The sequence below is a fragment of the Populus euphratica genome, unplaced genomic scaffold (genome assembly GCF_000495115.2).
Source record: "Populus euphratica unplaced genomic scaffold, PopEup_1.0 scaffold1177.1, whole genome shotgun sequence".
NCBI classification, from domain to species: domain Eukaryota; kingdom Viridiplantae; phylum Streptophyta; class Magnoliopsida; order Malpighiales; family Salicaceae; genus Populus; species Populus euphratica.
The window spans coordinates 1,796-16,044 of NW_011501032.1; the positions used below are offsets into that span (position 1 = coordinate 1,796).

Genomic DNA, 14,249 nt, shown 5'->3' on the forward strand with positions numbered 1-14,249 from the left:
GTTATCTTGTTCACTCTTTAATACTTTGCTTGTTAAATGATTAATCTTGATTTATGTTGTATAACACTTGGTACAACAAATGCTTGGCATTTTCATAGCCCATAATGTATGGTATAACCGACACCTGAGCTATGAAAGGAACTTGATTTGTTGTTAACATAAGTTATAATCATGGATGCTTGACGAGATTTACAAGTATTCGCATTAATTGAATAAGATGACTAATGTAATCATGTTAACAATATATAATCTGATTGGAACCTCCTTTGTATGTGGTTTCCAATTGAATAATAAGAGTTTATACTATACATGTTTGACATACCATTAGTGGATCCTCTAACCTTGACATTTTTTATTATCATTGTTTAATCATTACATTAATATTCCATCTCAAAGTTCTCATCATCTTCTTCTTCTTCTCTTTTTTTTCTTTATTATTATTATTATTATTATTATTATTGTTGTTGTTGTTGTTGTTGTTGTTGTTGTTGTTGTTGTTTATACAATTAACCTCCTTGTGGTTCGACCCCTATATTGTTGTTGTACTATTGTCATCTATAATTTGTACAATTAACCTCCCAATGGTTCGACCCCGGTCTTGCCGAGTTATTTATTACTTCGACACTCCTGCACTTGGAAGAAGGCATCAATCTTTTAGTCGTATCAATGTGAATTTCTATAACCTATTTTACCTTGATTAGGTTTCTTTCAAGTAGGGCGTAAAAGTCTCTCAATATAAAAAGTTCTCTTACTTCATTTATCATGGGTTCCGAGGCTATTATCTCAATAAATTCTTCTACCTTGAGCATCTTTTTGTTATACATTTTTAAATATGCTAGAGTGAATTCCCTTCTATTTAGGTTATGCAAAAAGGTTTTGTGGAGGTCTTTTTGGCTAGCATGTTGGTTCTAAACTGTGACATGAGTTTCATACAAAGATCCTTGAAACCCGTGATGCATTTTGGCTCTAAATTGTTACACCACGCCTTAGTTGACCCTCTAAAAGAAGTTGACAGTATCTTGCATATGTAATCATTATCTTGGATTACTATCTCAAGGTTATTATATATGTTTTGGATGTGATCTCATAGATCTGCCAGTCCGTCATGGTTATCCAAGGTCATCTTTACTTGGAGATATACTTTTTGGGGACATTAGTGCATAAAACCTATATGGATAAGGGGGAACTATTTATCTCTTAGTGGCAATGAGCCTCATCATGGAAATATCTCTCAATTATTCCTCTTCCTGAAATTTTACCTCGTTAGCTAAAGGGAGCTAGAAGACTCCTATATGGAATGGTGAGATTGATCACAAAGTTATTTCTTATAGTAGCCAGAGGGATCATGTCTAGAATGTAGTTCATTGGGAATGTCTCATGTTAATGAAAGTGATTCTTTGGAGGGTTAATGAGCTATTCAATCAAGGAGTTCTCCACATCTTTTTACACCACTTCCTCAAGGTAAGACAATTGTCTTCTAGCAAAGGGGCAAAGGGGCATCTTACGATTATGAGGTTGGGACATAAAAAGATACCTAAGGAGAGGTACCTCTTTTGTTAGGGTCTATTGAGGTGGCGTGGTTTGGTGTTGCCTCTAAGATTTCAGGACAACTTAAATGAGGGTTACTCCTGATTAATGAGTTGTTGAAAATCTAAGAGAGTTAATGTGGCAAATATGCCAACTATTAAGGGGAGGTACATAACATACCCTAACCTAGGATTTTCTTGATTGTCGACCATTTATGGCAATTAGAGGTGTCTAAAAATCATTCTATACGAACATTTGATGAATTTTTGAATAGTTTTTCCACAAATAATATTAATTAATGATGCTTTAAAATCCAGTATGCTAGGAAACTTGAGTTTTTGAGATTTTGGATAATGGATGATCACACGTTCATGTTAATCTTCTATTCTCTAGAACTGAGGGCCCAAAGGGCTGGTGATAAAAGCCTGAATTCCTACAAAATAGTTCTTATTTGTGGGATTTTAAGACCCTATTATGATTAAGTCAATGAATTTATAGTGAGGAGTTGTAGTAAATGAGCATGAAACTTTAAGAAAAAAAATATTTGTTTTTAGTTCATGTATGATAAATGCTAAGAATATACTGTAAAAAAGTGAAAATTGTGAACCTTTAACCTAGTTTGTTCCAAAGGTGCTTATAACATTTGTACCTTGAACTTTTTTCTTTTTGTTCAAGGGGTCAAAAGTTTTTTTTCCCTTTTCACACTCAAATGGAGAGGGAGTCCTTTGCATCAACATTAAATTAATGTAAGTGTCTTCTTATATGATATTAGTGTTGATGAGAGTATATATCATGTGCCTAAAAAAATGGTCCTATATAATTTCGTACACAACATTAATGTTGATAGGATCAATCGTAATAATCAATATTAATGTTGATTGATATGTGATTAGTACTTAAAAGTGCATTTTTATCATGGTTTTATATCATCATTTTGCACTTGAAGTATCAATAACTCCTTAACTAAAATATGTTTTATAAGAATGTATCTAATAATATAAGATACCTATAAATTGTGGTAAATGTCTATTTTTAATGCAGGCCTATCACATAAATGAAAGGATTGATTGATGACTTGAAGAACTTAAATTGCAAGGATAAAGAGATGGCCAAACTTAGAAAAGAGATGTCGGTGCAATCCAAACCGGAACACTGTTCGGTAAATGGGTCATATCTGGAGCTATATATCTCAGATTTAGGTCAAATTTATATGGATGGAAAGGTAAGACATAGGCCTACAACTTTCATATGGAGCCCAAGATCTAAAAAGGCCATTATCAAGTCCAAATTGTAGCAACAACAAAGAAGCCCGAATCTGTCTTCCAGCCCGAGCACTGTTCGGTATTTTGGCCATATCTGGAGTTCTAGAAGTCCAAATGAGCTGAAATTTTTACACAAGAAAGCTGAGACAATTGCCTACAACTTTCATGTTTGCAACTGGCTCCAGTTTTGACGTTATCAATGACGTTTTGGGCAGACAAGAGAAGATAAGGATTGTCACCAAGTCAAAAGTTGGTCACCCACTTATCAATTAGTCATCAAATCAATAGTTCCCATTTTTGGCCTATAAAAGGAGGCATTTGCCATGCATTTAGGCATCTTGATTTCCAGATCAAGATCATGCTCTTCCTTTCTCTCTTTGTATTTTTTATGCTTTGTTTTCATTAATATTAAGTTTATGCCTTTCATTTCCTTTCCTTTACTTAGTTAACTTTTATGTTCTTATTTTGTTTATCTATTTTGCTTTCTTTCATTATGTCTAGCTAAGTTAATTATGTCAAGGTGAAAAGGTTACACTAATGGTGTAAGAATAAGTATAATGTAAACTTAATATGGACTTTAATGTTTGATACTAACATGTTTTATATTTGCTATCTTGTTCACTCTTTAATACTTTGCTTGTTAAATGACTAATCTTGATTTATGTTGTATAACACTTGGTACAACAAATGCTTGGCACTTTCATAGCCCATAATGTATGGTATAACCGACACCTGAGCTATGAAAGGAACTTGATTTGTTGTTAACATAAGTTATAATCATGAATGCTTGACGAGATTTACAAGTATTAGCATTAATTGAATAAGATGACTAATGTAATCATGTTAACAATATATAATCTGATTGGAACCTCCTTTGTGTGTGGTTTCCGTGTCAATATGTAGCCAACTTTTAAAGGACTTTTACATAGCGAAGGTATAAGGAGGTGAAAACCCTAGGTTCCTTTATTGTACGTTAGGGTTTTAGATGATTCTAGACCTAAGGATTTTAAGTCTAACATCCCTCTAGGTCTAAAAGCACCTGGGTCTAGCACGTAATCAAGCCTAAATGAGTTGTGTCTGTTACCCTGATAGACCCACATGCGCTTAGGCCTGACACGTAGCCAAGCCCAAGAGATCGAGCCTAAAGGAGTTAGGTCTAACATTTTGCTAAACCGATAAGCATTTAGGTCTAGCACGTAACCAAGTCCAAAGGAGTTAGGTTTGGCTTCTATCAAGACCCACAAGTATTTGGGTCTAGCATGTAGCGAAGCCTAATCTTGCCAAACCCACAAGTATTTAGGTCTAATGCGTAGTCGAGCTCAAGGGAATTGAGTTTAGTATATTAGGGAATTGAGTTTACCCAAACCCACAAGTATTTAGGTCTAATGCATAGTCGAGCTCAAGGGAATTGAGTTTGGTATATTATCAGACCCATAAGCCTTTGAGCCTAGCACGTAACTGAGCTATAGGGAGTTGAGTTCGACATCTTACCAAATTCACATTAGTTTAGGTCTAGCATGTTACTGGGTCCAAAAAAAATTGATTCTTCACCTCCATCAAACTTTTATAATGAATTCATAAGACTTTTGAGTAAATAATTTTTAGTACAAAATACATTGATCATGTGGTATTTTTAATCTTATTTGCTGTAATAGATGGTTAATTCCATGTAAACTAAATCATTATTTTTTAACGTTCTTATTCTAAGTAAGATAAAAATTAAAAAACGAAAAGAAATGTGTAATTATTTTCAACGTTTACTCCTGCCTTGTATTCTTCCTTCTTGGTCTTTGTCAAAACTCCAAAGCGTGAATGTATGATAATAATTTCTTAAAGAAATAACCAAGAAGTGTACGTGGGGCTTTAATCGTTCATGCTTTTAGATGATATATTTTCTCGGGACTTCTTGCTTTGCCTGTAAGTCTGCTGTAATATTTGCTTTTTTCTGAACTGAGGATAGAGGTGAATCTATAAAGTAAACCTATCATAAAATGCCACGTGTCCTTCATTTTTTGGATTTAAGGGCAATTTGAACTGATTTTGGTCTGAGGGACAAACGTTGCTGCAAAATTAAAATATCAAAGACCCAATTGATATTTTGATATTGTGATATTTTAGAATCTGATGCTGCGGTGTTTATATATTAAAAATAAATATCATCACCACCTCTAGCGTCACTGTTGATGTCCATTGATCTACATGGCTGAAAAAAACTATGGAATCATTACTTGAGCACAAGTTTACTTCAAAGCCGACAACATTTACTAAATTTTAAGACTTGATTGATGGAGCATGGAGGGCTACTTTTGTATAACTCAAGATTAAGATTAGGACTTCGCTGTTTATCAAAAGAGAAAAAAAAAATCAGAAATTGAGAAAAGAAAATACAGATTAGGTTCTTAAGACTTGAAGCTTATAACCTTAAAAGGCTAATTACAAGCTAGATTAAAGAGGAGGAGGGATCGAAGTTTACCTTAAAACTAATTTCGACATTCTTTTAGTTTACCAATAGAGATTCGTATGAATACTATTTCAAATACAAGAACACCTTATATAACACCACAGTGTCTTGCATGTAAAGTCACCGAGCAAGAAAATAATTAGCACAAGCAGCCTGAAAAAGGGTTTATCCTGAAAGACAAAATTAAAGGAAGGATGGGATTACACCAGTTTTTAAACTATCTTCATCAAGAAGTTTAGGCAGCAGATGGCGCAGAGATGTAGGAAATGGCAGGCTCAGGCTTGGAAGACAAGATGGATGGCCTCGATAATGTTTCTTCTTCTGGAACTGAGTTCCCCCCCTTGAAATCGAGGGACTCGTTATTATATATGTCCCACCATCTTGCCACTAGCATCTTGATGTCCTCTCTGTCCATGTTAGCTTCCTTGCCAGTATATCTCCAAGGTTTTGAACCCTATATTTTTGTTTTTCCAAAAATAGAAGAGATCAGAAGGAGTCTAAATCAAGAATACACATAATAAATGTAATTTATTTGATGGGATTTAAAACTGAAGATAGTATTTGATGTTATTCAGAGAAGAAGATCACTACTTACAGCAGCACAGTAGTGAACCACTTTAACCTTTTCGACCTCCACATTCTCAGGATGTCGCCATAGCATGGCTAAAACCAGATTGTACATTAGAGGGATTGGCTTGTATGTTTTTTGGAAAAACATATTTAAGAAATCCTGCCATATCCACAAGCAAATCAGAAAATTATAAATTAACAAGCTGTTCTTTGTTATTAAATATTAATTTGGCTAATAATTTCCTACTTCGCCAGCCTGAGTGTCACTCTACTAATCCCTCACTACAATTATTTTCTTGTGCCTCACACATTTAACTCTCACAGCCCACTTTTACTTTGTGATTTTGATTTATGATTCCCTGCTTGTTAATCTCCCATCCATTTAGGGTTTATGTACTTTAATTTCATACATAAATGCTATGACTTACTTGCTCAGCAAATGGGGTTGGTGGGGTAATCTGGAGAGTTTCAAGAAGGCTCTCAAAAGTCAAACGACTAGGCTCAAAGACAAACATCCCAGCATTGAAGTACAAGGGAGGAGGAGAGCCCATCTCAGCTGGCCATGTCACCTTTTCCGGGCACTGCTGGCAGTAACCGATAGAGTATTGTGGTGAGTGGCTCCAGGTTTTCTCACAGAAGCAGTCCATCACGGCATAGAAGTAGCCATCTTGGGTGTCAAATAGATGGTCTATATTCTCGAATACTTGGATATCGGCATCCAAATACATCATCTTGCTGTACTCCTCGAACTGTGCATACAAGAAAATCAAGCAAACATATACTTTTATATGACCATTTGCTACATAAACAACCAACTTTTAGCGACCAACTTGTGTCGCCAGCTGAGGTAGAGACCTCCTTTTTTTTTTCACTAGAGACAGAATAAACACCAAGGTATCTTAATCCTACGCATGAATAGAGACCTTTTTATTCCTATACAGTATCTGTACATCTCATCTATTTAAGTCTAATTAATTATAAAAATTAGGATTGATTTTATAAATTAATTATGTTGGGTTTTGGAATTCAAGCTCTGGTAAACATCATTTGATTATACACACACTCGCACAGAAGCATATATATATATATATATATATTACTTGAGATACAAGTTAAAATACATAATTACGAACTCGACGGCTTTGAAAATTAATAATAGCCCGTTAAAAAAAAAAATACAGAAAAGTCACATCAGTTTGAATATATAAACTCTACATTTTTGTCGCTAAATGTGTCTGTGTACTGTTTAATTAATATATTATACCATAAAAGAAGAGTAACTGATCGAAAAAATTGTCTATAAGTTTATAAGATTATGCTAATGCACGTACATTCCAAATGCGGAGCTTGGAGTAGTTGATCACGTAGTAGGCCATGGCAAACTGAATCTGGTTCTCAGGTGGATAAATAGGCTCAATCTCCCGAACAATGCAACCTTGAGACCTCAAAATGGCACGGTGTTCCTCAGGCACATCTGGCAACATTGCTACCACCAGAGGGTATGCACTCTTCACCTTGCGCAAACCCTTCGCCAGCCCAACTACCCCTTTAACATAATCCCCATTACCGGCTAAAAATGTTACAAAGGCCCTTTTAGAGTAGCCAGTGCTAGCCGTGGAAACCTTGCCGGTGCAGGAAATCACATCCATGGGCACTCCTGGAGCCATAGTACCTGAGATTTTTTAAGCTTAATATATACTATGAATATAGTACAAGGTTATTTGGAATGTATTAGAGAGGCAGAGAAGATTGGTGTACTTGAGGTTTCTTAGGAAAGCAAACCAGCAATGCTAAGAATGGACCTGGCGCTTAGAATGCCCCTGGCCTCCTTAAATAGAACTAAAATGTGGTCTAAATTCATGCCAAATGAACTCTAAATGCAACTCCATAACGTCCTTTTCACGCTTATCATGAACTAGTATTGTTTTGTAAAAGTAATATGGGGGTGGTATGATGTTAATATTAGACACACCACGTTTAACGGTCCATTAAAAAAGAATGTTTCGAGTATGGAGAATATTTGGATACTGTTACTAAATCTGGGTAAAAAAGAATGTTTCGAGTATGGAGAATCTTTGGATACTGTTACTAAATTTAAGTTTGTTAATCTTGTAATCTTTTAATTTAAGATTTTTTATTTAATTTAATTTTTTAGTTAAATTGTATGGGATCTAATTCAACTTAAATCGATTGATTTCATGAGCTTAAATACAACCTTGATAACTGCTAAAAATATAATTTAATTTAAAAAAAATTTAAGATGATATTTTTTTTAAATTGTATGACGATGATAAATTTGATCTACCTCGGTCCCCTAGCAATCTGAGTCATGAACTATATTGGATTTAATAATAGTTTTTAAAAACTATTTTATTTAATTATATAATAAAAATAAATGCTAATAAAAATTGATCACAAACCAAAAAATAAACACTTATTTGAGACAATGATAATTCTATTATAAAAAAACAAAAATATATCATGCATTATATTTTTCAACCAATACAATAATGAAGAATGTGATCAAAAAATAATAAATTAAAAACAATTAAAGAAAAAAAACATATTCAGCTTATATGTAATCTTGTCAAACCTGTAAAACATATATGAGAGAAAAATAAAGGATAAAAAAAAGATACCTCAACAAACTTATAAATCAAGGCAACCTGAGTTACTTTAACGAACTCGCAAATCGAGTCAACCCTATAAAAAATAAAAATAAAAATAAATAAATTACGAGACTAAATTCTCAATCAACCACACCAATATTAGAAGATAAAATTGATAATAACAAAAAAATTTTAAAAAAAATCATAACTAAAATTCAATAATAAGAAAAAGTAAACTATTATAGATTAACATTGTAATCCAGAATACAATAGATGCAGGTGAATAATAATTTCCATGTATCCTTTATTGTCTTAATAAACTAAGACCATATTGTTTTGATCAAACCAAAATTATTAAAGCCAAACTCGTTATTTTTCGATTAGAACTGGTTTTCTTATCAAAATTGGCCAAGACCATATTTTTTCGAGCAAACCAAGGTTGTTAAGGTCAAACCTATCCTTTTTCCAATTAAATCCGACTTTTTAGTTAAAATTTAAAAAAAAATTACTTTTTAATAAAACTAAAATTATCATAGTCAAAATCATTATTTTTCCATCAAAATCAATTTTCAAGTTAAAAATAGTGAAAACCTTCCTTTCATTGTCAAAACAAAATCTACCATGATGAAAGTAGTAAAAAATAATTTTATTGGGGTCAAATTCATAACTTATGGTCAAAATATTTTTCGTGGGAATTCTTTTTTCTAATACAGGTTTTTTATACTGATTCTAGCATTTTACCCATATATCTACTAAAAGAAGATGTCACACTAGTTTTTCAATGCCAAAAGGCATATAAATACCAGGTCACTTGACACTGTAGAATTTTTTTAAGAAATACAAACCATCTCATCTTTCCCTGAAAAAAGCAAAATCAAAATAATGAAAACCCTACATATTAAAATAGTTTTAATATTTTGTAATATTAAAATAATATCATTTTAAATAAAATAAAATAAAATAAATTAATGTAACCAATGACACGAGTGCTGGACCAGCGTCATGGGTGGTGTAGAATTTTTCAGGAGTAGAAAAATGAAAGAACACCACCGTGTTTTCTACAGCTCATGTTCATGCAGCCTTATCATCAGAAGAGACCATTGAGACATCACAGAAGATATTAGATCGAGGACGTCATCATCAAGATCAATTGGGTGATCGACATGCCATTAAAGTATAATATCTTCCACCATTTCACATATAAGTGGGAGTCAATTCTCCACATGAAAAATTTAAGCACCGAAGGTAGACGTGGGCCTCTTGAAGGAGAAGTGCAGCATGCAATGCCAAATCTCGCATGGTCCTTCTACATAATATCAAAATCGGAAACCTTTCTTAGGTCCAACCTAATATACTTAAATTGGCTCAAATTAAGCCCTTGTGACTTCATTAATTGCATGCAAAGGACTTCAAATTAATTCTACTCACGCATGCAAATAAAAAAAAAAAACGAAATTATATATGTATATGGAGAGAGAGGGGGAGAGAGAGAGAGATTTGTAGGCTAGCTTACAAGTTTAAGATATGTTAACATTGTATCTATATTTCTAGACATAAACTAATTTGTATGCTCGTTTATGAAAATTGTCCATGTCTTCAGAAGTTTTTTTTTTTTTTTGTAGCTTTGTTATAAAACTAAAAATGCAATCGTTTGTGAAACTTTTTTTCATTAAAATAATTTTTTTATTAATGTATTTTTTATTTATCATAGTGAAAACAATGTTTTTCACTAGAATTATTGTTTCTGATTACCAAAAAAAATAAAAAGTAAATGAATTAGTTTAGTAACTAAGAAAAATAATAAAGAAAAGGACAAAAAAGGTCATGCCCAACTAATAAATATGTTTTTTGAAAAAAAAATTAAAACATATGATGTATTCTCTTTATTAATCGGAAACATGTAACAAAAACACCTTAGAAATACCTAATAAACGTGTTTGCACTTTTAAAGAAGCCAAAAATCCTCTTGAAATTGAACAAACCTCAATTTTTGGAATTCCTCTTGAATTTCTTATGGTGTTATATTACATGCATATTATCCAGAACTTTAAGAACTCCAGAATTTCCGTGATCATCTAATGAGGCGGCGACACTTGCTCCGGGAAGCTAAAGAAAAGACATCAAATTGGTAAACCTATAAACATTCTTAAACAAAAGATTTTGTTTCTTCTCTAGTTTAAATTTGTATTGCATACAAACTATTTGTTAAAATGTCTATTACAAAATTACTTAACACTTGAGGAATAATCAAAATGCAACAATGGATGTAAAACTTTCCACAAATCAGCTTTCATTGATGACCTAAATACTTGAACTTTGTTTTCTTCACCTCCTCCTTTTCTCTCTTCTCCTTTGTAAAACATGAAAACTTCATTTCATTTATTTTTTTCTACAATTTGCTTCTCTGTCTTTTCATTAATAGTTATTTTATTTTTTATTATTTTTTATTGTTTGTTATTTAATTTTTATATCAAATTAAATTTTTTTTTTAATTACTATTTTTTTTTTATCCTTTTTTAATTCAATTTTTTCTTCAATTCATCCCTAAAAATTTAATTTTAATTTATTTTATGTCAAATTTAGTCCATTTTCTATTTATTACTTCTTTTTTTATTTTTATTTTCAATTTCATCATTTATTATTTTGTAATTGAGAATTTTACTTTGTTATTATTTAGAGTTTGTCTTTCATAAAATTAGTCTCAATCTCATTACTAGAGTCACACGTTTTAAGTAGTAACACATATTGAATTCAGTTTTTTTATGTTTTTTATTAAATTTTATTTTTTTCATTTTTTAATAATTGATTTATTGGAAATTGCTTTTTATAAAGTTTTTTATGATTTTTCCTATAAGGTTATTTCAATAATATACATATGGTCGCAAGGTCAACTTGTGAATCTGGGTTGATTCAAATCTTTTTTTTTATTGTTTTTTATATTTTTTTAATTTTATTATTTGATATTGGGTTGTTTAATAATTGAATTTCATTGGTTTATTCAATTTGCTTTTAACAGGGTTACCTTGATATTACGACTAAATTACAAATTTGGCATGCTAATCTAGATGATTTGAATTATTTTTTTTACATTTTATTTTTTGCTAGTGTTTTTTTTAGTTTCTTTATTATTGTTGTATTTTTATATTTATATTACCGAAATTATATGAGCTTATTAAACTTATTCAATTCAATGACTTAGTCTCTATATATTTTTTTTATTTTTTTAGGAACATTTACATCATCTTAACCATTTTTTTTTTTACAATGAAAATAAAATTAAACTGACCCATGGAATATATAACACTGATCACCGATCTAGTTTTCACTAAATGCCATTTATGTCTAAAAACTATGGACACTATAGTGACCAACGTTAACCTTTTCAAAGAGTGGTTAGGTTAACAAATCACACAAAATCCCCTTTAATTTCTTTTTTTTTTACAATAAAATATTCTCTTTTCTTTTCATTCTTTTCCTTCTTTCCAGACAGAGAGTGCTGGAAGTCTGGATAGAAGAAGAGAGGTTAGAAAAAGTGAAGAACCTTCAGAGCAATTTGAGGGAGGCATTGTGCCGTTGGGTAGTTTGGAGCTTTATAAGGGAAGACAACAATGTTGATGAGATTCTCAGCATCCTCTCTCTGTGTTTTTTTTCTCAACATCTTTGGCGCAGATCATATCGTAAAAGTGGAAATCTTTTTATAGTATTTGCCTGCACTTGTTTTTTTTTTTTCTTTCGTATCTATGTATATAAGAATAACTATATATGTACGTGGGTATACATGTTCATAAAATCATTTGAATATTCACAATAAAACAGATAGAATTTTTTTTCTTTGAATGAAAATAAATAGAAAAAATGATTTGCTTTAACCATTTTCTGATTGCTATATAATCTATATAAACTATAGATTAAATCAATCCTTATGAGGCCCTGTCGTAGGTGTTATGTTAATATTACTTTATATAAAAATAAATCAATTATTCAATACCACGTTAATCCATCACTATATACAAATTCAAAAACCCTTTATAAACTTTTAACGATTAAATAATCATTACCATTTTAGAAGCTCCTGCTTTTACTCATCTCGGAAAATAGAGTTCTCATGGATAATGGGGTCCAAAGTTTTTAGAAGATTTCATGTGGTAATTTCTTTTATTTGTTTATGCACAAATCCAATCTGAGTCACCTTTTCAAGTCCTCATTTAATTGTAGAAGACTTGGTAATTATAGATGAATATTGCAATAAAAAAAAACTAAATAAAATACAAGATTTAGTATGGTTTGACAATATATCTATATCCACAAAAGTAAAGTAAAGAGCTATATATATTTTTACTATTTTAAAATACAGTTATACATATATATATATATATAAAATAGACTCTATACCACATCTGTTTCGTTTTGCTCGATACATTTTATTTTAATATTTATTTATAAACCACAAACTACAACAAAATTATTTACTATATATTGAGAAAAAAAGGAAAGAATAATCACTTTTAGCTGATGGTTTGTTTTGGTATATGAACTTTACTCTGTATTTAAACTTTTATTTGATTTGTTTTAGTATAAAATCCAAAATTGGACCTAAATAGGCTATGGTCAACAACACAGAAAAAGGGAAAACGGATCAAGGACGGACATTGACTGCTTGCACAAGCAAAGCACAAACATGTTTCCAAGCAAGAAATATAAGCATAAATCACGCTGTTGTCCTTCTTGATCTCTTTTACCTTTGTGCTTTTTACTGCACCATGTTCCCCTTTGAATTATGGATTTTAATTACGGGGCTCCACAATCCATCCATCCCATTGATCTTGAATTTCTCTTCTCTCTCTCTTTCCATTATTCTTACAAAATTGATACTCACGAAAGTTTTTTATTTTTGTTTTAAAAATTAAAATTCGAGATCTTCAAGAGAGAGACACTAATACTAAAAAAAAAAGAAAAAAAACTTTAACAATGACTAGATTTGACCAAATGCATGCATATAAATTGGCTAATAAGAAAATAAAAGCAAATAAAAACTCCACTATGGGCTCTCCTCTCCAATAGGAAAGGGAATGTATGTATAGTGGAACCATCATGCTCAAAGAAAACGTGTAGAGTATGTAATATAGTGGGAAACAACGGACAAAAAAATAATAATTAATTAAAGATAGCATTTAAAATGCCGGGTAATTTGCATGCTAAGAAAAGGAGTTCATGAATTATAACTTGTATAAATAATTATATTTATAGATAGGACAAGGGAGGATTAGTCAATTTTAACAACGATTAATGCAACTAATTAATAGTGACAGTAAAATAGTCGTGGTGCGCGCAAGCTGGCCCGGACACCCACGTTAATAAAAAAAAAAAAAAAAAATTAATAGTGACCGTAAAATATGATTTGTGTGTGGAAAGAATAATTAACACTTCCAAGGGTCTCTCCTCGAACGAGTTAATTAAAGAAACATGCTTATCACATGCTTATAAATATTTACAATTGATGATTCTGATCAAATAAAAAGTTGGTAATGATTTTCTTAAGAGAAAATTAATAATAATTAAAGAAATTAACATACTTATCATATGCGAGACTTACACTTGATTATTCTCAAATAAAAAATTAGAGAAACATACTTATCACATGCTTATAAATATTTACAATAATTGATGATTATGGTCAAATAAAAAATTGATAATGATTTTCTTAAAAGAAAATAATAATTAAGGAAACACACTTATCACATGCTTATAAATATTTAGCATTGATGATTCTGATCAAATGAAAAATCGGTAATGATTTTCTTAAAAGAAAATAATAATTAA

General features: G+C 31.2%; 1 protein-coding gene across 2 annotated transcripts; it reads right to left on the reverse strand.

Moving 5' to 3' along the window:
- Positions 1-5,233: 5,233 nt before the first annotated feature.
- On the reverse strand, positions 5,234-7,632 carry LOC105117100 (galactinol synthase 1-like). Of its 2 annotated transcripts, XR_840676.1 has the most exons (5): positions 7,152-7,632; positions 6,249-6,569; positions 5,846-5,980; positions 5,296-5,704; positions 5,234-5,262 (listed from the first exon to the last, which is right to left on the reverse strand). XR_840676.1 is itself a non-coding variant. In XM_011014645.1 (4 exons), exons 1-4 carry the CDS (start codon positions 7,485-7,487, stop codon positions 5,486-5,488), a joined length of 1,011 nt encoding a protein of 336 aa, XP_011012947.1. In that variant the 5' UTR covers positions 7,488-7,632; the 3' UTR covers positions 5,291-5,485. The 2 variants fall into 2 exon arrangements, 1 of the variants encoding a protein (XP_011012947.1); XM_011014645.1 differs by lacking the exon at positions 5,234-5,262 and having other exon boundaries at positions 5,291-5,704.
- Positions 7,633-14,249: the final 6,617 nt, after the last annotated feature.

What these genes read in the sequence shown, in the direction of transcription:
- LOC105117100 (XM_011014645.1), bottom strand. Translation starts at nt 7,487, where the DNA reads ATGGCTCCAGGAGTGCCCATGGATGTGATTTCCTGCACCGGCAAGGTT. An exon ending in CAACCCCATTTGCTGAGCAA is followed by an intron (nt 5,981 to 6,248) that starts GTAAGTCATAGC and finishes TGGATATGGCAG; the next exon opens with GATTTCTTAAATATGTTTTT. An exon ending in TGGTTCACTACTGTGCTGCT is followed by an intron (nt 5,705 to 5,845) that starts GTAAGTAGTGAT and finishes ACAAAAATATAG; the next exon opens with GGTTCAAAACCTTGGAGATA.